This window comes from Ranitomeya variabilis, chromosome 3 (assembly GCF_051348905.1).
Source record: "Ranitomeya variabilis isolate aRanVar5 chromosome 3, aRanVar5.hap1, whole genome shotgun sequence".
NCBI lineage: Eukaryota > Metazoa > Chordata > Amphibia > Anura > Dendrobatidae > Ranitomeya > Ranitomeya variabilis.
The window spans coordinates 117,763,988-117,788,808 of record NC_135234.1 but is presented as its reverse complement, the minus strand read 5'-3'; the positions used below and the strand labels follow the sequence as shown (position 1 = coordinate 117,788,808).

At 46.8% G+C, this 24,821-nt stretch overlaps 1 protein-coding gene across 1 annotated transcript; it reads left to right on the top strand.

Annotated features, from left to right (window-relative positions):
• Positions 1-14,121: 14,121 nt before the first annotated feature.
• Positions 14,122-17,849, top strand: LOC143817084 (uncharacterized). The gene is made up of 3 exons (XM_077298192.1): positions 14,122-14,180; positions 14,419-14,570; positions 17,225-17,849. The coding sequence occupies exons 1-3, from the start codon at positions 14,122-14,124 to the stop codon at positions 17,734-17,736; spliced, it is 723 nt and encodes a 240-aa protein (XP_077154307.1). The 3' UTR covers positions 17,737-17,849.
• The last annotated feature ends 6,972 nt before the right edge of the window (positions 17,850-24,821 follow it).

The following is a 24,821-nucleotide window of genomic DNA, read 5'->3' as shown; positions in this document are numbered from 1 at the left end:
GGCGCCTGCTCTGAGCAGGCGCTGTGAAGCCACCTCCCTGCAAGACCCAGATGCAGCCCCACGGCCATTTTGGATCCACAGCCTGCATGGAGGAGACACTCGGTACAAGGTGAGCACATCACCTTGTACCGATCGTCTCACGGAACCCGCAGGTGGCCCCCTCCCTGCGCGATGCTTCCTGTACCGCCGGAACACTGATCGCAGTGTGCCGGGGGTTAATGTGCCGGGGGCGGTCCGTGACTGCTCCTGGCACATAGTGCCGGATGTCAGCTGCAATAGTCAGCAGACACCCGGCTGCGATCGGCCGCGCTCCCCCCGAGAGCGCGGCCGATCGCTCTGGACATACTATTTTTTTTCCTTGGGAAGTAAGGCCCACCCCACATGGACGGAATAGTACGTTCAATGGCAGAAAGGGGTTAATTACACTGATAAGACTTGAGTTGGAAAGGCACACACCTGTCTATATAAGACCTCACAGCTCACAGTGCATGTCAGACCAAATTAGAATCATGAGGTCAAAGGAACTGGCCAAAGAGCTCAGAGACAGAATTGTGGAAAGGCACAGATCTGGCCAAGGTTACAACAGAATTTCTGCGGTATTCAAGGTTCCTAAGAGCACAGTGGGCTCCATAATCCTTAAATTGAAGAAGCTTCGGACCACCAGAAGACTTCCTAGACCTGGCCGCAATGCAATGCAAAGACTGAAACAACAATCTACCCAGACAAAGAAGTACATTAGACTGAGTAATGAAGAGATCCATAATATAAAAACAATTTTTATCTAAGCTCATCTAAAACATATCACTAAAAAAAGCAAAAATGACATATAGGGGATGCTGAAATTATCAATAGTAGCCATTACTTAAAATATGAGAAGATATACTTGTAGATGTTAGATAGTAAAGTATGCTCTACTGATGAACCCATTAAGGGGAAACGCGTCAAGCTATATGCATACTTTGCTTTATGTGTTAGCATCTGCATTTACTTTTCGATTTTGCTCTATTTTTGCACATCTTTGGGTATTTGATTGGATTAATGTACCAGGGTTACTAACTTAGTAGGCTATAGTAGGCTACTGGTTTAACCCCTTAACGACCAATTACGGATTTAGCCATCATTGGACACCTTCCGCTATTTCGTGCGGGCTCCGGCAGTGAGCCCGCACCTTTTCCGGCACATGTCAGCTGTTTTGAACAGCTGACATGAGCCCATTACAGCCGTGGGTGAAATCGCGATCCACTAATAACCCGTTAAATGCCGTTGTCAAATGCTGACAGTGGCATTTAACGTGCATTTTTGGCAATCGCGCCTGAAATCCACCCACCAGTGACCCCTGTCACGTGATTGCGGGTCACCGGTGGGTTGGCATGACAACCAGAGGTCTCCTGGAGACCTCTATGGTTGTCACTGCCGACTTGCTGTGAGTGCCGCCCAGTGGTCAGCGCTCATAGCAATTGAGTAATTCAGTTACATATAGGTGATCTGATCATCGCCTATATGTAGCAGAGCCAATCGGATTATGGCAGCTTCTAGTCTCCCATGGAGACTATTGAATTATGCCAAAGGTAAAAAAAAAGTTTTTAAAAATATTTAAAAAATATGAAAGTTTAAATCACCCCCCTTTCGCCTCAATCAAAATAAAACAATTAAAAAAATCCAAAATACACATATTTGGTATCGCCGCGTTCAGATTCGTCCGATATTTCTGGAGAGGCATGAAAATAGCTGTCCACCAATGTTCACCATCCAACCTGACGGACGGAACTGGAGAGGATCTGCAAGGAAGAATGGCAGGGGATCCCCAAATCCAAGTGTGAAAAACTTGTTGCATCATTCATAAGAAGACTCATGGCTGTACTAGCTCAAAAGGTGCTTCTACTCAATACTGAGCAAAGGGTCTGAATACTTATGACGATGTGATATTTCAGTTTTTCTTTTTTAATAAATTAGCAAAAATTTCTACATTTCTATTTTTTTTCAGTCAAGATGGGATGCAGAGTGTATATTCATGAGAAAAAATGAGCTTTTTTGAATTTACCAAATGGCTGCAATGAAACAAAGAGTGAAAAATGTAAAGGGGTCTGAATACTTTCCATACCCATTGTATGCACAAACAGCAAAAAAAGAAAAAAATGGAGCATGGTATAATAGAAAAACCTTTGAAAAAAAAAACGAACTGAGCTCAGAAACTGAATCCTTAATTGAATTAGATTAGTAGTGTGAAAGTTTTATAGTCCCAATATCCAAGTAAGATCAGAGGCCTGGTGCCCTAAACTTCTTTGGAGCGATGTTTTTGTGATTTAAAACTGCCTTTTAATATGACAACTTTCATATTATTTATGTTGTGTCCCGGACTACAGAAATGTTTGGCCACTGGTAAATGGGTTTTTTATCTGCAATTGTGCGGCGATGAGACCTCTACCTTGCTCTAAGTTTCTGTCCTGTTTCTCCCACATAGAGGTGAAAAAGAGGAAAATAATCGTGTACCTCTGGTGACCTACAACTTACAGCTTGAGGTACTCAGAAAAACTGCTAAAAAACACAAGAATGACCGGCTAAAGACAATATTCAAAGTTCCTCCCTTGCTGTGCGACAGGCAACCATCAAATTTAAGAAACTTCATGATCCAAAGTTCATTGCCCTCATATACACCGAGTAGAACTTATCCGTGCAATATAAATGCAACGCCCCAGAGTCCAGGTTGCTGCAGTAATATTATTCTTCCACCAGGGGGAGTGATATTACGTCTGAAGGTAATAAAGGAGTTCATCCTTCCAGGTATCACCAAACATACACCACACTTCACACTCCAATCCACCAGGGGGAGCTATGCTCCTATCTAGTAGAGCACTCCTCACAGAAGGGTAAAACTGGTGGTTTGGATAGAAAGTTAGAGAGACGCTGGCTGGGCTTTGCCCAGACAACACCTGTCAGGCAGACAGGGGGAAAGGAGGAACATCGGAGCTGCAGACAGAGGGTCCCTGTCAGGGGTGGGATCCTGACAGAGGCCTAGCAGGATAGAAAGACACGGAGCTGCGCCTGCCCCACAAGCGGCAGCATCCTAAGAAAGGACACGAAGAGAATTGTATTGTAGAGGGTGAGAAACAAAGTCATAGCACAAGGAGAAAACACCGGGAGGAGTTCTGCCCTGTAAAGGCTGCCTCCTTCTGAGGCGCATAGCCGGTGGCCAGAACACCGAGGGAGTAATTGACTCTACGCTTTACTTCAGAGACCGGCAGGACAGTCAATTCCAAGTTGACTGCCCGACCTAAATACCTATGAAGACACAGTTGCAAATTGTGGGAGTCGGGGCATCTCTAGGGTCCCTATAAACAAGCCTCAGGCCATCAGTCAAACGGGTTTGTCCTATCCATACCATCTGGAGGACAGAGAGGAAGAAATAACATCTAGAACATCCACGAAAGTTGTGAGGACCTTACCGAGTTGCTCAGCAGGGAGGTACTACAACACACAGGCGCTAGTAGGAAGGCTACTGATTTCCACCTGGATAAGGGAACTCTGGATTTGCCTTCGGACCGGCCGGACTCTGCCTGCCCTGTGATTCGCACCCTGGACTGTGGATGCTGAAGCTTCCAGTAAAAGGTAAAGAGACTGCAATCTTGTGTCCTCGTTATTGACCGCGCCTTACATCGTCCACTATCACCACCTACACTTGTGGGAAGCCCTGGGGATACACTTCACCTGTGGGAAGGTATACCATCTAGCTGCCATAATATCACCCCAGCAGACCCCTAAGCAGCGTAGGTCAACCTGACCGAATACCACAGGTGGTGTCACGAACCTTATACAAACTACACCTTTAATCGGACGCTCCTCAAAGGGCCACGGACCGTGTCAGGCCACCGTGACATCCCCCGAACCAAAGGACCCGGTACCGAGTACCCCATTGCCCTTGCGTGGGGGCGCTCCAATTTTTGGCGTCACGAACAGGATCTACTTAAGCCTGAAAAATCGGGTCATGTGCGCCTAAGAACTGTGCCAGAACTGTATTTGAACTGTGATTTGCTTAAAGACTGTATATTGCAAAATTCCCGCCAAAATCACCGCCATTACAGCTCCACGAGGAGCGCAAGAGAAGAAGAAGGGTGTGGAGTTGTGGGCGTGAACAAACTGAGAAGCACGAAGAACAATGGCCGCCCAGTCTAAATATTTCTGTACCTTGAGGACGTGTCCGTCAGCAGCCAAGATCCGCCTCCTGATCCTCAATGGCGGGCGGAGACAACAAAAACGAAAACCGACCCAGAAGGAGAGAGCGGGAAAAGGACGAGGAAGGAGCCAGCCACGTAGAGGACGCCATGGCCAGCCGCCCGGGACCAGAGCGTGGGGTCGGAGCAGAGGACTCCCCCAGCCACCTGGAGAGACACCGTGGCCAGGCATCACCCATTGGCCCTGACTTCCTGCAGACCGGTGTGGAAGAGCTCAGCGATCAACTCCTGGGGACGCAGCTGAGCGCTGAAGCCGGGTGGAAGAAGACCTTCATCGGGAGCCTCACCAGACGCCTGTCAGCAGCCTCGTCTGGTCCAGAGCAAAAAAGAAGTTCCAGCGCTCCGAAGCCAGAAAGGAAGGCCCTGCCAGAAAGCGAGATGCTGCAAACAGAGATGACAACGCCGCAGCGTAAGGCCCTGCAACCAGCGCTACAGACCCCAGCGGAGACAGAGCAGACTCGCACCGGAGGGACCACATCTGAAGCAGGTATGAAGAACGACCCTGCCCTGATGACCGACACCACTCCAGCGACTGCTCGTGCCACCGCTACTGACTCCGTTCCAGTGACTGATCTGGCAGCAGCCGCTACCTTTGCTGCAGCAAATGCCCATACTCAAGCTACGCAGACCTCCATCGCTGCGCATGATATGACAATCCACGAAAGACAGACGAACGGGGTATACCTGGCGCCAGGAATGATCTTGGACCCGAACTATCCTAAGCCACAGAGGGCTACGTGTCAGGTAAAGCCCTGGTAGAGACCGCCAGAATAAACCTCGGAAACCTGAAAATGTAAATAGTTAACTGTTTGTTCCTGCTGCTTAAACCCGTCTAGGGTTAACTCTTAAAGGGATCCCTTTGTTTACCCGGGATCCCTATTGTTTCCAGTTTGCACAAGTTTTCTACCTTTTCCAAAGAACTGCCGAATCATGGACTGTGAATGATTCACAAACTGTTCCTGTATATAGTTTGCACCTTCTTAAAGGTGCTCTCTACTGGTTTTACATAGGAGGCTTTTACAGAGACTGCCTCTTAACAGAAACTGCTGTTAAATTATGTAGTAAAAATAACTGCTTTGCCTTACAGACCTGAAGAAAAACCCGTTGGTGCGTCAGAATTCCGGGTCAGGATTACACGTCTTGTAGCACACCCAAGACCAATGTTCGGGGGTTCATAACGGGTCCCTCATATGATATCACGTCATGTTGCCTTTAAGTAAACTTGCATATTGCTGATGTGATTATTTTGCACTACTTCGAAAAGACTTGGATTTCTCTCTTAAAGGGAATGTTTATTTGTTGCACTTTGCCTTGAATAGTTGGATAGTAATAATGTTTATACATAGCTGATAATATGTAGTTAGGAATAGGAAATGTTAATGAGTAAAATTGAAGTAAACTGAAGAGAAATGCAGTGAGCCCGTAGGGGTAGATAGATAGTCCTGCATATGTGGAAGTGAAAGAAGTAAGAATAAGGAAAATGTTAATTTACACTCTGAAGTTTAATAGTATACCCTTAGAGGGTACTTGCCCTTAAAGAAAGAGAAATACTGTTTTATACTTGCACTTAGTAGATAGTGGGAGTTGGAAGTTTCGCCCCCAGCAGTTCGCCCCCAGCATTTTGCCCCCAGCATTTCGCCCCCAGGTATTTTCGCCCCCGCACATTTCGCCCCCGCACATTTCGCCCCCAGCAGTTCGCCCCCAGCAGTTCGCCCCCGGATGTTTCGCGCCCAGCAGTTCGCCCACGGATGTTTCACCCCCAGCAGTTCGCCCCCGGATGTTTCGCGCCCGGATGTTTCGCCCCCAGTAGTTCGCCCCTGGATGTTTTTTCACCCCCAGCAGTTCGCCCCCAACATTTTGCCCCCAGCATTTCGCCCCCAGCAGTCCGCCCCCAGGTACACTTCGCCCCCGAACATTTCGCCCCCAGCATTTCGCCCCAAGGTATTTTTGCCCCCGCACATTTCGCCCCCGCACATTTCACCCCCAGCAGTTCACCCCCAGCAGTTCACCCCCGGATGTTTTGCCCCCAGCAGTTCGCCCCCGGATGTTTCGCCCCCAGCAGTTCGCCCCCAGATGTTTTGCCCACGGATGTTTTGCCTGTTGTGAATTAGACTTTTTTGGCTCCCTCTTGTGGTCACTAGTGATATGACTCTGGGATTGTCTTTCCTCAGTTTGGCACCCACCTGGGTCGTTAGTCCAGGGGTGTTGCTATATAAACTTCCTGAATTCTCAGTCTGGTGCCTGGCATCGTTGTGATCAGTTCCTTTCTGTTTGCTCCTGTCTGCTGGTCTTGGATCTTGCAAAATTAAGCTAAGTCCTGCTTCCTTGTTTTTTGGTTATTTGCATTGCTCTATTTTTTGTCCAGCTTGTACTAAATGTGATTCCTGATTTTGCTGGAAGCTCTAGGGGGCTGGTGTTCTCCCCCCGGGCCGTTAGACGGTTCGGGGGTTCTTGAATATCCAGCGTGGAAATTTTGATAGGGTTTTTGCTGACCATATAAGTCATCTTACTATATTCTGCTATTAGTCAGTGGGCCTCTCTTTGCTAAATATCTAGTTCATTCTTACGTTTGTCTTTTCTCCTTACCTCACCGTTATTATTTGTTGGGGGCTTGTATCCAACTTTTGGGGTCTCTTCTCTGGAGGCAAGAAAGGTCTATCTTTTCCCTTCTAGGGTTAGTTAGTTCTCCGGCTGGCGCGAGACGTCTAGAACCAACGTAGGCACATTCCCCGGCTGCTGCTATTTGTGGTGCTAGGATTAGATATATGGTCAGCCCAGTTACCACTGCCCTATGAGCTGGTTTTTTGTGTTTGCAGACTTGGTATGTACTTTTGAGACCCTCTGCCATTGGGGTCATAACAGTATGCCAGGCCAAGGTTGAATGTTTAATGCTTTGCAGAAGTGGGATTACAAGAAAGGAAAGTCTGAGTTTTTTTTTTTTTTTTTCTTTCCTCTCTTTTTTCCTCCCCTTTACCTCTGAGTGGCTTGTGCTTGCTGCAGACATGAATGTCCAGACTTTGATTACAAGTGTGGATCAGCTTGCTGCTCGTGTGCAGGGCATACAAGATTTTGTTACCAGTAGTCCAATGTCTGAACCTAAAATACCTATTCCTGAACTGTTCTCTGGAGACCGATTTAAGTTTAGGAATTTCAGGAATAATTGTAAATTGTTTCTATCTCTGAGACCCCGTTCATCTGGAGACTCAGCTCAGCAAGTAAAAATTGTTATCTCTTTCTTAGGGCGACCCTCAGGATTGGGCCTTCTCGCTAGCGCCAGGAGATCCGGCATTGGCAAATATTGATGCGTTTTTTCTGGCGCTCGGATTGCTTTACGAGGAACCCAATCTTGAAATTCAGGCAGAAAAAGCCTTGCTGGCTATTTCTCAGGGTCAGGATGAAGCTGAAGTGTATTGCCAAAAATTTCGGAAATGGTCCGTGCTTACTCAGTGGAATGAGTGTGCTCTGGCCGCAAATTTCAGAAATGGCCTTTCTGAAGCCATTAAGAATGTGATGGTGGGTTTCTCCATTCCTACAGGTCTGAATGATTCCATGGCGCTGGCTATTCAAATTGACCGGCGTTTGCGGGAGCGCAAAGCCGCGAATCCTCTGGTGGTGTTGTCTGAACAAACACCTGATTTAATGCAATGTGGTAGAATTCAGACTAGAAATGAACGGAAAAATCATAGACGTCAGAATGGGTTGTGTTTTTACTGTGGTGATTCTACACATGTTATATCAGCATGCTCTAAACGCCTAACTAGGGTTGTTAGTCCTGTCGCCATTGGTAATTTACAACCTAAATTTATTTTGTCTGTGACTTTAATTTGCTCATTGTCCTCCTACCCTGTAATGGCGTTTGTGGATTCAGGTGCTGCCCTGAGTCTTATGGATCTGTCGTTTGCCAAGCTCTGTGGTTTTGTTCTTGAGCCGTTGGTAAATCCTATCCCTCTTAGAGGTATTGATGCTACGCCATTGGCGGAAAATAAACCGCAGTTTTGGACACAGGTAACCATGTGCATGACTCCTGAACATCGGGAGGTGATTCGTTTTCTTGTTCTGCATAAAATGCATGATTTGGTCGTTTTGGGTCTGCCATGGTTACAGACCCATAATCCAGTCTTGGATTGGAAGGCAATGTCTGTGTCAAGTTGGGGCTGTCAGGGAATTCATGGTGATTCCCCGCCGGTGTCTATTGCTTCCTCTACTTCTTCGGAAGTTCCTGAGTATTTGTCTGATTACCAGGATGTATTCAGTGAGTCCAGCTCCAGTGCTCTTCCTCCTCATAGGGACTGTGACTGCGCTATAGATTTGATTCCAGGTAGTAAATTTCCTAAGGGAAGATTGTTTAATCTGTCTGTACCTGAGCATACCGCAATGCGTTCGTATATCAAGGAATCTCTGGAGAAGGGGCATATCCGTCCATCCTCTTCCCCTCTTGGTGCGGGATTCTTTTTTGTGGCCAAGAAGGACGGATCTTTGAGACCTTGTATTGACTATCGGCTTCTGAATAAAATCACTGTTAAATTTCAGTATCCTTTGCCTCTGTTGTCGGACTTGTTTGCCCGGATTAAAGGTGCCAAGTGGTTCACCAAGATAGATCTTCGTGGTGCGTACAACCTTGTGCGCATTAAGCAAGGAGATGAATGGAAAACTGCATTTAATACGCCCGAAGGTCATTTTGAGTACTTGGTGATGCCTTTCGGGCTCTCTAATGCTCCTTCAGTGTTTCAGTCCTTTATGCATGATATTTTCCGGAAGTATCTGGATAAATTTATGATTGTTTATCTGGATGATATTCTGTTTTTTTCTGATGATTGGGACTCGCATGTAGAGCAGGTCAGGATGGTGTTTCAGGTTTTGCGTGAGAATGCTTTGTTTGTTAAGGGCTCAAAGTGTCTCTTTGGAGTACAGAAGGTTCCCTTTTTGGGTTTTATTTTTTCCCCTTCTGCGGTGGAGATGGACCCAGTCAAGGTCCGAGCTATTCATGATTGGACTCAACCCACGTCAGTTAAGAGTCTTCAGAAGTTCTTGGGTTTTGCTAACTTCTACCGTCGTTTTATCGCTAATTTTTCTAGCGTTGTTAAACCTTTGACGGATATGACCAAGAAAGGTTCTGATGTTGCTAACTGGGCTCCTGCAGCCTTGGAAGCTTTTCAAGAGTTGAAGCGCCGGTTTACTTCGGCGCCTGTTTTGTGCCAGCCTGATGTCTCACTTCCCTTTCAGGTTGAAGTGGATGCTTCTGAGATTGGGGCAGGGGCCGTTTTGTCGCAGAGAGGCCCTGGTTGCTCTGTAATGAGACCATGTGCTTTTTTCTCTAGGAAGTTTTCGCCTGCTGAGCGGAATTATGATGTTGGCAATCGGGAGTTGTTAGCCATAAAGTGGGCATTTGAGGAGTGGCGTCATTGGCTCGAGGGTGCTAAGCATCGTGTGGTGGTCTTGACTGATCACAAAAATCTGATGTATCTCGAGTCTGCTAAACGCCTGAATCCTAGACAGGCCCGCTGGTCATTGTTTTTCTCCCGTTTTGACTTTGTGGTTTCGTATTTACCAGGTTCAAAGAATGTGAAGGCTGATGCTCTTTCAAGGAGCTTTGTGCCTGACTCTCCTGGAGTCGCAGAACCAGCTGGTATTCTCAAAGAGGGAGTTATCCTGTCAGCCATTTCTCCGGATTTGCGACGTTTGTTGCAGAGATTTCAGGCTGGTAGACCTAACTCTTGTCCACCTGACAGACTGTTTGTTCCTGATAAGTGGACCAGCAGAGTCATTTCCGAGGTTCATTCCTCGGTGTTGGCAGGGCATCCGGGAATTTTTGGCACCAGAGATCTGGTGGCTAGGTCCTTTTGGTGGCCTTCCTTGTCACGGGATGTGCGGTCATTTGTGCAGTCCTGTGGGACTTGTGCTCGAGCTAAGCCTTGCTGTTCTCGTGCCAGCGGGTTGCTCTTGCCCTTGCCTGTCCCGAAGAGGCCTTGGACACACATTTCCATGGATTTCATTTCAGATCTTCCGGTGTCTCAGGGCATGTCTGTCATCTGGGTGGTATGTGATCGCTTTTCCAAGATGGTCCATTTGGTATCTTTGCCTAAGCTGCCTTCCTCTTCCGATCTGGTTCCTTTGTTCTTTCAGAATGTGGTTCGTTTACACAGCATTCCTGAGAATATTGTGTCTGACAGAGGATCCCAGTTTGTTTCCAGGTTCTGGCAATCCTTTTGTGCTAAGATGGGCATTGATTTGTCGTTTTCGTCTGCCTTTCATCCTCAGACTAATGGACAAACGGAGCAAACTAATCAGACTCTGGAGGCTTATTTGAGGTGTTTTGTTTCTGCAGATCAGGATGATTGGGTGACCTTCTTGCCGTTGGCTGAGTTTGCCCTTAATAATCGGGCTAGTTCCGCTACTTTGGTTTCGCCATTTTTTTGCAACTCTGGTTTCCATCCTCGTTATTCCTCGGGACATGTGGAGCCTTCTGACTGTCCTGGGGTAGATTCTGTGGTGGATAGGTTGCAGCGGATCTGGAATCATGTGGTGGACAACTTGAAGTTGTCACAGGAGAAGGCTCAGCGTTTTGCCAACCGCCGCCGCGGTGTGGGTCCCCGACTTCGTGTTGGGGATTTGGTATGGCTGTCTTCTCGATTTGTTCCTATGAAGGTCTCCTCTCCTAAATTTAAGCCCCGCTTCATCGGTCCTTACAAGATATTGGAAATCCTTAATCCTGTGTCCTTTCGCTTGGATCTTCCGGTGTCGTTTGCCATTCACAACGTGTTCCATAGGTCTTTGTTGCGGCGGTACGTTGTACCTGTGGTTCCTTCTGTTGAGCCTCCTGCTCCGGTGTTGGTTGAGGGCGAGTTGGAGTACGTGGTGGAGAAGATCTTGGATTCTCATCTCTCCAGGCGGAGGCTTCAGTATCTGGTCAAGTGGAAGGGCTATGGTCAGGAGGATAATTCCTGGGTGGTTGCCTCTGATGTGCATGTGGCCGATTTAGTTCGTGCCTTTCACGCTGCTCATCCTGATCGCCCTGGTGGTCTTGGTGAGGGTTCGGTGACCCCTCCTTAAAGGGGGGGTACTGTTGTGAATTAGACTTTTTTGGCTCCCTCTTGTGGTCACTAGTGATATGACTCTGGGATTGTCTTTCCTCAGTTTGGCACCCACCTGGGTCGTTAGTCCAGGGGTGTTGCTATATAAACTTCCTGAATTCTCAGTCTGGTGCCTGGCATCGTTGTAATCAGTTCCTTTCTGTTTGCTCCTGTCTGCTGGTCTTGGATCTTGCAAAATTAAGCTAAGTCCTGCTTCCTTGTTTTTTGGTTATTTGCATTGCTCTATTTTTTGTCCAGCTTGTACTAAATGTGATTCCTGATTTTGCTGGAAGCTCTAGGGGGCTGGTGTTCTCCCCCCGGGCCGTTAGACGGTTCGGGGGTTCTTGAATATCCAGCGTGGAAATTTTGATAGGGTTTTTGCTGACCATATAAGTCATCTTACTATATTCTGCTATTAGTCAGTGGGCCTCTCTTTGCTAAATATCTAGTTCATTCTTACGTTTGTCTTTTCTCCTTACCTCACCGTTATTATTTGTTGGGGGCTTGTATCCAACTTTTGGGGTCTCTTCTCTGGAGGCAAGAAAGGTCTATCTTTTCCCTTCTAGGGTTAGTTAGTTCTCCGGCTGGCGCGAGACGTCTAGAACCAACGTAGGCACATTCCCCGGCTGCTGCTATTTGTGGTGCTAGGATTAGATATATGGTCAGCCCAGTTACCACTGCCCTATGAGCTGGTTTTTTGTGTTTGCAGACTTGGTATGTACTTTTGAGACCCTCTGCCATTGGGGTCATAACATTTGCCCCCAGCAGTTCGCCCCCGGATGTTTTGCCCCTTGCAAATCGCCCCCGGATGTTTTGCCCCCAGCAGTTCGCCCCCGGATGTTTCGCACCCAGATGTTTCGCCTCCAGCAGTTCGCCCCCGGATGTTTCGCACCCAGATGTTTCGCCCCCAGCAGTTCGCCCCCAGATGTTTCGCACCCAGCAGTTCGTCCCCGGATGTTTCACCCCCAGCTTTTTGCCCCCAGATGTTTAATTGTCAAATTAGGCAGGGAATTTCGGCCTTGTGTTTTAGCCCTAAGACCTCTTTCACAGTAGCCACTTTCCCAAGTGCTAAGCACTGGAAAATCGCTAAGAAGATTGCCAATTTTGAATATACTAGATGGTGGCCCGATTCTAACGTATCGGATATTCTAGAAGGGGCAGCCACGTGGTATGTTGCACAGATTATGTAGTATATTGGACAGTCCACGTAGTACATTGCACAGGCCACGTAGTATATAGGACAGCCGACATAGTATTTTGGACAGCGCACGTAGTAAATTGCACAGTTCACGTAGTAAATTGCACAGCACACGTAGTAAATTGCACAGCGCACGTAGTATATTGGCCAGTTGACGTAGTATATTGCACTGGTCATGTAGTATATTGCACTGCCCACGTAGTCTAGAAATGTGGGCACTATATTCGTGTTAAAAAAATAAAATAAAGATATACTCACCTCAGCCACGGGCCCTGAAGTCCTTGCGCCTCTCTGCAGTGCTGGTGGTGGCTTCCGGTCTGAGCGTAGGACCTGCGATGACGTCGCTGTCACATGACCGTGACGTCATTGCAGGCCCTGGATGCATAGCATCGTTCGGGATGGAAGGCACGGCGTGCATCGGACAGAGGGGCGGAGGACAGCGTGACATCGGAGGGGGTGAGAATAACTTTTTTTTTTACTATTATTATTTTTAACATTACATCTTTTCACTATTGATGCTGCATAGGCACCATCAATAGCGAAAAGTTGGTCACACGGGGTTAATAGCAGCGTTAACTGAGTGCGGTACACCGCGATCCGTTAATGCTGGCATTAACCCTGTGTGAGCGGTCAGTGGTGAGTGCAGGGCAGTAAAGCAGCGGCCATTTTTCTGGCAGACTGTGACCGTCGCAATGGTCGTGGGTGTTTTGCCATGACCAATCAGTGACTTGGATTTACATGACAGACAGACGCCGCGACCAATGAATATACAAATAAAACATTACAGACAGAAAGATGAAAGTGACCCTTAGACAATTATATAGTAGATAAGTCAATGGCTGGAAAAGCGAGGTGTTGTTTCGGCCAGCTCTTTTTATTTTATTACAGGAGCTATTTTTGAGCACTTAGCGTTCATCAATAGCCTGTATCTTATGGGTCATTACCGAGCGCGGTCACAAAAGCGCTCTGAAAAATGCCAGTAAAGCACGTGCTTTGGAGTTCTAAAACAGTGGCAGCATAAGGGTGTTTTCACACTTCTGCTACATATGCACTACATGCCGCCCGTTCGCTTCTGTAATGCCGCATTCCGCTAACCTGCAGCAGAACGAAAAGAAGAAAATGCTCTTCTTTTTGTTCTGACACTGATAGCGGAATGTGGCATTACGAAAGCGAACGGGCGGCTGCAGATCGAGGAACCCAGCCGTTCACTTCTATGGGCAATGCAAGTGGAATGCCAGCATTCCGCCAGCATTGCCCTGGGGTCAGCTGGATGTCAGATCCAGAGCGGATCAACCTCTGGCGGCCACCAACACAAGTGTGAAACCACTCTAAAATTACAGTGTACAAGAGGCCAAAAATCTAAACAATTTTGAACTTTTACCTGACCCAGCACTCACCTGCTTTGTTGCAAGTTTTGTTGCAGATGTAATAAGTAGCAGGTCACATGAACTGCAAGTTACATTAGACTAGCTTTTATTCCATCTGTACATCAGAATATAGCAGTGTCTGAAATCTCCACAAAGAGAAGTGTACTGCCACAAAAAATCAGTCAGCTTCCACAGTAATTCACTTTCTACAACTATGAATTCAGTTCTGTCCAAACGTGGAAGGAGGAAGTTGGTCCATGAGAATCACATTTACTTATTTTCCAATCGAACTGCTGATGATGTCCATTCCATCTGGGTATGTGAAAAACGGTCGACTTGCAAGGCATGTGTTTGGACCAATGAAGAATCTGGCGAAGTTGTGAAAGTAGTCAATCTTCACAGTCACGCAGCACAAGCTGCAAGACCTGAAGCAATCCGACTTGTTAATGAGGCAGTCACCAGGGCAAGGACAACACAGGAGACACCACACCACAACAGATTCTCACAGATGTCATTTCAGGAGCCAATTCTAATGTTGCTGCACTACTCCCAAGGAAAGCATCACTGAAGAGGACAATACGATTAGCAAGGCAACTTGGCAATATCCCAAGGTTACCTCAAACCCTTGATCAACTTGTTATCCCCCTGGAGTTCCAGGAGATCAGTATTGATGGTGTCCAGCAGCAGTTCCTTCTGCATGACTCTGGTAAGCTACTTAACCATTTAACATTGTATTAAAACAATTCCATTATGCATAATTATTGCAAAGTTTATTTTGCACAAATATGAAAAATGCTAGACTATAAGGTGCTGATATAAAATACTATGTGATTTTTGCCTTCAAGGGAAACTTTGAGGGTAATATAATGTAGTGAGGCCTACTGATTCCAACTAGTGTTGGCCGACCACTGGAAAGATAGGATCAGATCGGGCTGATCATACCGAAAGATTGGAGTTAATTCAGATCCAATCTCCAGAGCTAGATATATATATATATATATATATACACACATATATATATATATATACACTGTACGCCCGAACAGTGTGTGTGTATATATTTGTATGTATGTGGGTGGGTGATGGTGGTCTGGCACTTTTGGAACTTTGTAATGCAATAAAGGATTTGTATAGGACTTCAGCAGCGCGGAGGTTTTTCTTCATGGATGTATGTTAAGTACGGGCGGAAGCCAACCCCTGCTCTAGCAGCACACTGAGTCCTCAGCAACAATTTCAGTTGAGCCACTCTTCTTCCAGCTTTCTTGCATATATATAATGGCCCCAAGCTGCGCTGTTAAAAAATAAACAAACCCAGTTATTCAACTCTCTCTCCGGTGTCCAGCGCTATCTCCGGAGGTGCAGGGAATTCCGAAATCCCAACACTATGCATTCTGGGTTGTGCATCACCACCTCTGCACATGTGCCGGGCTGTTCTGTGACGTGATGTGGTGCTTTCCCAGGACCGTCTAGTGAGCGGTCCTGGGATCACTCTCCATTGTAGTTATAGTACGGCAGGCACAGAGGCGGCGATGCGCTGCCCGGATTTCGGGATTCCCTGCACTGCTGGGCTAGGAACCGGAGCCAGTACTGGACACTGGAGAAAGAGGTGAGTAACTGGGTTTGTTTATTTTTTAACAGCGCAGCTTGGAGCCATTTACTAAAGCTAAATATGCACACATGCTGTACACCCGTACAGTGTGCGTGTGTGTGTGTGTGTATACGCACACTGTTTGGGCGTGTATGCCCGGACAATGTTTTCAGATTACAGAGGATTCCGATTTCTAATTCAGATCATCATCATGATCTGGCTACAAGTCGGATCATAATTTAAAATAACGATCAGCCTGAAAATCGTAATAAATTACGATCTTCAGTGATCGGATCGGCCAACACTAATTCCATTTATGCAGCATTGTACTGGCCATACCTGTCCTGGATGCTGCCCCGGAGTTCAGCCTCGCCTGTCTGCGGCATGCACGGGCTGAACTGCCATTGCCGGCTGATTCCTCGGCTTTCGTAGTTAGTTTAGTCCTGCAGATCCGTGGACAGGTTGGGCTTAACTCCGGAGCTCAGGTGAGATACGCCAGGATTTGCAGAGGCGTTTTGCCTGCTGCTTGCAAGCACTTTTTAAGCACTTTGCAAGCGCTTTGGCAAAATGCTTCTGCAAATAGGGGACGTGGCCAAGCTCTGCTATGGGCGAAGCCATGCCCTGCTATGGCCTAAACCAAGCATATTTCCCGTGGTTTGCAGGCATTTTTCAGGAGGTTTCCCTCTTGCCCATTCCCTTGAATGGGCGAGTTAAGCACGGGATCTTCCGGAAAATAGCTTTGAAGCCTGTTACCCGCACCATAGATATGAAAGGGCGGGTTTCAGGCAGGAAACACAGCATGGAATACACCTGTAAATCCAGCTTGTCTGGATAAAGCCTGAGGCCTCGTGCCCACTGACGGAAGGGGATTGCGGAGCGGCATCTCCGCAGCGGCTGTAATTGCGGTAGCAATTGCAGATCCCACAGGAATCTATTTGTGCCTGCAATTGTGGCTACTATTGTGGTACCCTAATTCTGTATCAAAATCTTTACTTAACTCTATGGATTTAGGTGCAGGATTTAGTGCAGGATTTCAGCCCCTTGTTAGAATGGCTGGAATTTTCTTTGTATAATGGCAGCATACGTTGACATGCTGCACTGCATGTTTTTTTTTTTTTAACAAAATTTTTTAATCAGCATGTGGATGGGATTTACACATTAGTGCTGCATATGACCCCAGCCTAATGGACCATTCAGTTATGCCTTAGGCCAAAAGCACACTGGTGATTTTACTGGCGTTTTTTGCATCCTGCACAATCCTCTCAATGAGACAGCATAGGCAGTGCGGACGTTACGAACGTCCGCGCTGCCCACCCGATGACTAGCGCGCCCATCCGCCTGAATGGAAAGCCCCATTCAGGCAGGCGGCCCGCCCAGTCGTTCATTCAGACGTCCAGCCGCACGCCGCGTCTGGATACGGCGATCGGCCGTGCTGAACGGCAGTCTAGTTGAAGGGTCTAAAGGTACCCTAAAAATGTGACCTATTTCAAGTTTGGAAGTAATTTTAATTTTAAACAAAAATATATCATTTTCCACTGGGACAATATATGTTGTAAAAAACTATTGGTTAGCCCCTTCACACTAGATTTTGCTTCAGTTTTTTTATTATGAAATCAGAAAATCTGGGGCAAAATATGAGTTTTTAATGTGAGATATGAAGAGAGGCTTCTGATTAGGATATTTTTTTTGTGAATTTATCCCAAAATTCTTTGTCTGCTGCTTGTTACACTTTTTCTGTTATTTCCTCTACTAATACTTTCATTTTAAATTAGGAAATGGACACAGCCGTATGTTGATATTTGGAACAAGAGACAATCTCCATCTACTGGCACAAAGTAAAGAATGGTTTGCTGATGGCATGTTTTTCACTACACCAGCCTTGTTTAAGCAACTTTACACAATCCATGTAGTCCACAGCGGCCTTGTTGTTCCGCTAGTGTACACCTTGCTGACACACAAGAGACGTTCTACATACCAGAGGTTGCTGCAAGAGCTGAAGAACTTGCAGCCTGGACTGCAGCCAGACAACCTGATGTTGGATTTTGAACTAGCTGCAATACAGGCATTTGAAAGTGAATTCCCCAACCTTGTGAAGACTGGTTGCTTTTTCCACCTATCACAGTCGGTTTGGCATAAAGTTCAAAATGAAGGACTCAAGATTCAATACCAAGGTGACCATGAATTTGCCCGTTGGATACGCATGATACCTGCCCTGGCCTTTCTACCACCACAGAATGTTGTGCAATCATTTGAAGAATTTGTGGAAGTTCCTGACTTTCCATAAGAAGCAATACCGTGTATGAACGAACATTGAATGATCAACAGCGAACAAATAATGATGTCGAAGGATGGCACCGTAGCTTTCGAGAAACATGTGGTACTCTTTTCCAAAATATATACCGGTTCATTAACTGTCTGAAATATCAGCAAGAGCTCCATAGTTTTGAAATTATTCAGATAATAGCAGGAAATCCCATCGCTGCAAGAAACAAAAAGTATGCTGCAATTTCAGCAAGGGTTAAACGTATCGTGCAAGATTTCAATAATAGAAGCATGATGGATTATCTGAGAGGCATTGCCTACAGCTTTGAATTTTAGTTGATGGTCACATATTGTATGTTTTGAGAGCAGTGTTTTTAGCTGTAAAATAATTCAAGCATTATAACCTGTAATTTGTATTTTCTCTTTTTCTCTAATCCTTCCCCTCTATACCTTTTTATGTTTCTTGTTAAAACAGTTTTGATATAAACAGTTAAAGCATAACTCTACAAAAAACATGTTATGTTATAGTACCTGTAACCATGATATTCATTTCCAAAGGAGACCTTCCAGCAGCTTCACTTCTGTGTGAAAAGTCTCATCCAAGTTAAAGCTCCATGTGCTGCAGGATTTCAGTGGTTGCTAAGGAGGTTGTTTCTCCTTAGTAGCAGTACTTGTGGATGGATTTTAGAGGACGTGGCGGCATAGGAGCATGCATCTAACAATATATTCCCTATGATGTATAAAGGGCTGCTGGTTTACAGCCCTCTGCAAAGCCCCCCCTATGTGTTCCGTCCTGTAACGGCTTTACACAGGCAGGGGGGAGCCCTCCTCTTGTCCAGGACAGAGCACATGAGTGGAGGGTGAAGGGGAGCTTTGCAGAGGGCTGTGAACAAGCAGCCCTGAATGTATCATAGGGAGCCAGGATCCGTTCTGCTACCAAGGGGGCACGACCTCCTTAGTAACCAGTGAAATCCTACTATTTTCCTGTCTGTTTGTAAAATGACTCATCTAGAAAACAAAGTTTTAGAATAAAAAAATCTAATTTGATCAGAATTCTATATCTTATATGGTGTATTATTAGTGATAAGCGAACCTGCCAATGTTCAGTTCAGGCAGGTCTTTCCCAGATGCGAAAGATCCTGGAGCAAATTGCTAGAGGCAAAACATCCAGGGATGAACTGCTGGGGCGAAACATCCGGGGGCAAACTATCCGGGGGCGAACTGCTGGGGGCGAAACATCCGGATGCGAAACATTCGGGGGCGAACTGCTGGTGGCGAAACATCCGGGGGTGAAACATCCGGGGGGCGAACTGCTGGGGGTGAAACATCCGGGGGCGAACTGCTGGGGGGAAACATCCGGGGGCGAAACATTGGGGGGCGAACTGCTGGGGGCAAAACATCCGGGGGCGAACTTCTGGGGGCGAAACATCTGGGGGCGAACTGCTGGGAGCGAAACATCCGGGGGCGAACTGCTGGGGGCGAAACATCCGGGGGCGAACTGCTGGGGGCGAAACATCCGGGGGCGAAACATTCGGGGGCAAAACATCCGGGGGCGAACTGCTGGGGGCGAAACATCCGGGGGCGAACTGCTGGGGGCGAAATGTGCGGGGGCGAAACAACCTGGGGGCGAAATGCTGGGGGCGAAATGTTCGGGGGCGAAGTGTACCTGGGGCAAAATCCTGGGGGCGAAATGCTGGGGGCGAACTGCTGGGGGCAAAGCTTCCTAAAACCGTAGATAGTATACCCGTATGGGTAATGGTCGTTCGTAGTTAGTTAATAATTGTTATTTAAAGTCGTACACTCATGTAAATATGTTCTTGTTTGCAACGTTCAAGTGTTCTCACCTCCCATACAGGGAAGCACTGTTATATTAATTTATTTTACAGCATTCCAAAAATTTGTATGTCTTTTTGCTTATGTATTGTTGTTTTCTTTTCCCAGCCCGGGAGTGCTGGACTTAATGGGGGGGGGGGGGGTTGCAGCGCCCCAGAGTCCAGGTTTCTGCAGTAATATTATTCTTCCACCAGGGGGAGTGATATTACGTCTGAAGGTAATAAAGGAGTTCATCCTTCCAGGTATCACCAAACATACACCACACTTCACACTTCAATCCACCAGGGGGAGCTATGCTCCTATCTAGTAGGGCACTCCTCACTGAAGGGTAAAACTGGTGGTTTGGATAGAAAGTTAGAGAGACGCTGGCTGGGCTTTGCCCAGACAACACCTGTCAGGCAGACAGAGGGAAAGGAGGAACATCGGAGCTGCAGACAGAGGGTCCCTGTCAGGGGTGGGATCCTGACAGAGGCCTAGCGGGATAGAAAGACACGGAGCTGTGCCTGCCCCACGTGCGGCAGCATCCTAAGAAAGGACACGAAGAGAAGTGTATTGTAGAGAGTGAAAAACGAAGTCACAGCACAAGGAGAAAACACCCGGGAGGAGTTCAGCTCTGTAAAGGCTGCCTCATGAGGTGCGTAGCCGGTGGCCAGAACACCGAGGGAGTAATTGACTCTACGCTTTACTTCAGAGACCGGCAGGACAGTCAATTCCAAGTTGGCTGCCCGACCTAAATACCTATGAAGACACAGTGGCAAATTGTGGGAGTCGGGGCGTCTCTAGGGTCCCTATAAACAAGCCTCAGGCCATCAGTCAAACGGGTTTGTCATATCCATACCATCTGGGGGACAGAGAAGAAATAACATCTAGAACATCCACGAAAGTTGTGAGGACCTTACCGAGTTGCTCAGCAGGGAGGTACTACAACACACAGGAGCTAGTAGGAATGCTACTGATTTCCACCTGGATAAAGGAAATCTGGATTTGCCTTCGGACCGGCCGGACTCTGCCTGCCCTGTGATCCGCACCCTGGACTGTGGATGCTGAAGCTTCCAGTAAAAGGTAAAGAAACTACAACCTTGTGTCCTCGTTATTCACCGCGCCTTACATCGTCCACTATCACCACCTACTCTTCTGGGAAGCCCTGGGGATACACTTCACCTGTGGGAGGGTATACCATCTAGCTGCCATAATATCACCCCAGCGGACCCCTAAGCAGCATCGGTCACCCTGACCGAATACCACAGGTGGCGTCACGAACCTTATACAAACTACACCTTTAATCGGACGCTCCTCAAAGGGCCACGGACCGGGTCAGGCCACCGTGACATCAACCGAACCGAAGGACCCGGTACCCCATTGCCCTTGCATGGGGGAGCTCCATAAAGAGCTGCAAAACTTGCAATCATGTGGAGACCAAAGACAGGATACAGATTCCCAACACACAGCAGGATTATAAGATTCCCGGAACATTGACATAATAATAATAATAATAATAATCTTTATTTATATAGCGCCAACATATTCCGCAGCGCTTTACAGTTTAACAGTTTCAAACACAAGAGTCATAGGTAACAATGTTAACAATACAGTAATAAAGCAGAATAAAAGAAAATACGACGACCCTGCTTGTGAGAGCTTACAATCTACAGTAAAGGCTGGGAGATACAAAGTACAGGTGTGTATTTACAATGATATATTTACAATGATGGACCAGCCATCTTCAGGGAGTGGGGGGTGGATGGAGATAGCGAATGGGCTACACACACACAAACATAAAATGAGTTTGATTAGGGAACGTGATAGGCCGCTCTGAACAAATGTGTTTTGAGGGAGCGCCTAAAACTATGCAAATTGTGGATGTTTCTAATATCTTGGGGTAGAGCATTCCAGAGGATTGGTGCAGCACGGGAGAAGTCTTGGAGTCGGGAGTGTGAGGTACGGATTAGTGCAGAGGTTAGTCGAAAGTCGTTTGCAGAGCGCAGCGGTCGGCTAGCCGATAGAGAGAAATGAGGGAGGAGATGTAAGGGGGTGCCGCACTGTGGAGAGCTTTGTGGGTGAGAACAAGTACATTGAATTGTATCCTGTAATTAATGGGCAGCCAGTGTAACGAATGGCGAAGAGCTGGCACGTCCGAGTAACGATTAGCCAGATGGACGACCCTGGCTGCTGCATTAAGGATAGACTGGAGAGGGGAAAGTCACGTGAGGGGGAGGCCAATTAATAGAGAGTTGCAGTAGTCCAGACGGGAGTGGATTAGGGCGACAGTGAGAGTTTTTGTTGTCTCCATGGTGAGAAAAGGGAGGATTCTAGAGATGTTCTTTAGGTGTAAGCGGCACGAGCAGGCAAGAGATTGTGGGAGGTGATGGAGAGATCGGAGTCAAACATAACACCCAGACAGCGTGCCTGCTGCTGGGGTGTTATTATGGTGCCACCCACGGAGAGGGAAATGCCAGATTTAGGGAGGTTTGTAGAAGGCGGGAGCAGAAGAAGTTCAGTTTTGGAGAGGTTGAGTTTCAGGTAGAGAGCGGATATTATGTCAGAGACTGCAGACAGACAGTCAGTGGCGTTCTGTAGTACAGCGGGGGTAAGGTCAGGGGATGACGTGTATAGTTGTGTGTCATCAGCATAAAGATGGTACTGAAAGCCAAATCTGCTGATGGTCTGTCCAATTGGGGCCGTGTAGAGGGAGAAGAGAAGGGGGCCAAGGACTGAGCCCTGAGGTACCCCGACAGTGAGAGGAAGAGGAGATGAAGTGGAGCCGGAGAACAGAACACTGAAGGAGCGTTCAGAAAGATAGGAAGAGAACCAGGAGAGAGCAGTGTCCTTGATGCCTAGTGACTGGAGCCTAGAGAGTAGGAGAGGGTGGTCAACAGTGTTGAAAGCTGCAGAAAGATCGAGGAGAATGAGCAGAGAGTGGTCCTCTTCCAATGTGGTGTACTTATTTCTGTGCACTATATGTCCTATTGAGCACCTCTATGTGGGAGAAACAGGACAGAAACTTAGAGCAAGGATAAGGTCTCATCGCCACACAATTGCAGATAAAAAAAAAACATTTACCAGTGGCCAAACATTTCTGAAGTACACAACATAAACAATATGAAAGTTGTCATATAAAAGGCAATTTTAAATCACAAAAACATCACAGGGTTGGGAATACAAACTTATTAAAGTATTTGATTCCATCCATACAGGACTAAATATGTTAGAAGGATTTATGACCGACTACAGAATCTGAAGAATCTTCTCCAAAGAAATTGAGGGCACCAGGCCAGGCCTCTGATCTCACTTGGATATTGTGACTATAAAACTTTCACACCACTAATCTAATTCAATTAAGGATTCTGAGCTCAGTTTGTTTGTTTATTCAAAGATTTATCTATTATACCATGCCCCATTTTGTTTCTTTTTTTGCTGTTTGTACAGATATTTGCGTTTCTTCAGAAACTTTGTTATACCATGCCTGAGGAAGGGACCTAAGAAGTCCCGAAAGCTTGCTTTGTAACATCATTTATTTGATTTTTGTTGGTCATTAAAAGGTATCATAACTACAAGATTATCTTGTTTTTCACACTAAGAGTATTATTTTTTCAACTGGCTAACACGGTACCAAACCTTTTTTTCTTTTAACCAAAGTTACTGCCACACACCACTAAAGTGTCATCAATTTCCCCATTGTAGAAATGGTGTAATTATGCAGCTTTTTGATAACTTTTGTTACTGGACGGGCCACTCGACACCCTTTCTTTGGCAGTCGCACAGCAGTATTATTATTATTTATTGTTATAGTGCCATTAATTCCATCACGCTTTACAAGTGAAAAGTGGTATACATAATAAAAACAAGGACAATTATCTTAAACAATACAAGTCACCAACTGGTACTGGAGGAGAGAGGACCCTGCACGTGAGGGCTCACAGTCTACAGTGGATGGGTGAGGATACAATATGTGAAGGTAGAGTTGCTTGTGCAGCGGTATGGTAGAGCGATGGTTACTGTAGGTTGTAGGATTGTCAGAAGACATGGTTCTTCAGGTTCCATTTGAAGGTTCCCATGGTAGGTGAGAATATGATATGTTGGGGTGGAGAGTTCCAGAGTAGAGGGAATGTACGGGAGAAATCTAGTATGTGATTGTGGGAAGATGAGATAAGAGAAGGAGAGCTTGTGAGGATCGAAGGTTGCATGCAGGTAAGTACCTTGAGACTAGGTCAGAGATGTATGGAGAAGACAGGTTGCGGATGGCTTTGTATGCCATGGTTAGGGTGTTGGACTGGAGTCTTTGGGTAATAGGGAGCCAGAGAAGGAATTGACAGAGAGGAGAGGCCAGGGAATAGCAGGGGGGACAGGTGGATTATTTGGGCAGCAGAGTTTAGGATAGATTGGAGGGTGGCAAGACTGTTAGAAGCGAGGGCACAAAGCAGGAGCTTGCAGTAGTTGAGTCAGGAGATGATGAATGCATGGACTATTGTTTTTGCAAATTTTTGATTAAGGAATGTATGGATCCAAAAAATATGTTTGAGTTGTAGTTGTCAGGAAGTGGAAATGGCATGGATATGTGTTTTGAAGTAGAGATCACAGTCCAGGGATACCCCGCGAGCTTGCGGGACGCCCTCAGCTACGCCTTGTAGAGGAGGGCCAAAAAGAGCATGTGCTCCAGTGGATGGCAAGCGCTGCCTCAAGTAGCCTCTCCTCCTCTTCCTCCACCTTAACATCACACACAGTACAGTCCTCACAGGTGGCACCCCAATTACCATCCCCCCCGCGTCATAACTCTCCAACCGTCCAACTGAATGTGTGGAAGCAAAGATGTGCGAATCTGCAGACCTGTAAACATATTCTATTTCATGGCCATCAGAGGTTTGTTCCAAAGATTCACAGACTCTAAAGGAGGAAAGCATCTGCACCGATGCCCCAAATTTTTTTCAGTTGAATCCGGGGCCGCACGAAGTAGGGTTCGATCAGAATCTACACCCTAGTCACCAGATGTTAACTCTCTGGGGTGGAGGTGATCCTGATAAGAGTCAAATACCTGAAGCGAACACGGACTGTACTGTGCTGTCAGGCAGGAAGAGGAGGATGGTGATTCTCAGGGCGATAAGTGTTGTGGATTCTGTTTGTGGGCTCCCTCTGGTGGTTACTGCTGGTACTGGGTGACTTTGGTGGGTTGCGGCCTTTGGTTTCCACCTGTCCATCAGAGGCTGGGTGTTTCCTATTTTACCTGGCCTTTCTGTCATTCCCTTGCCGGCTATCAATGTATTCAGATGTGCTCTGTTT

Bases quoted from the DNA above. Each gene is read 5' to 3' on its own strand.
- LOC143817084 (XM_077298192.1), top strand. From the start codon at position 14,122: ATGAGAATCACATTTACTTATTTTCCAATCGAACTGCTGATGATGTCC. The intron at 14,181-14,418 runs GTATGTGAAAAA...ACTACTCCCAAG, and splicing joins ATGATGTCCATTCCATCTGG to GAAAGCATCACTGAAGAGGA. The intron at 14,571-17,224 runs GTAAGCTACTTA...ATTTTAAATTAG, and splicing joins GTTCCTTCTGCATGACTCTG to GAAATGGACACAGCCGTATG.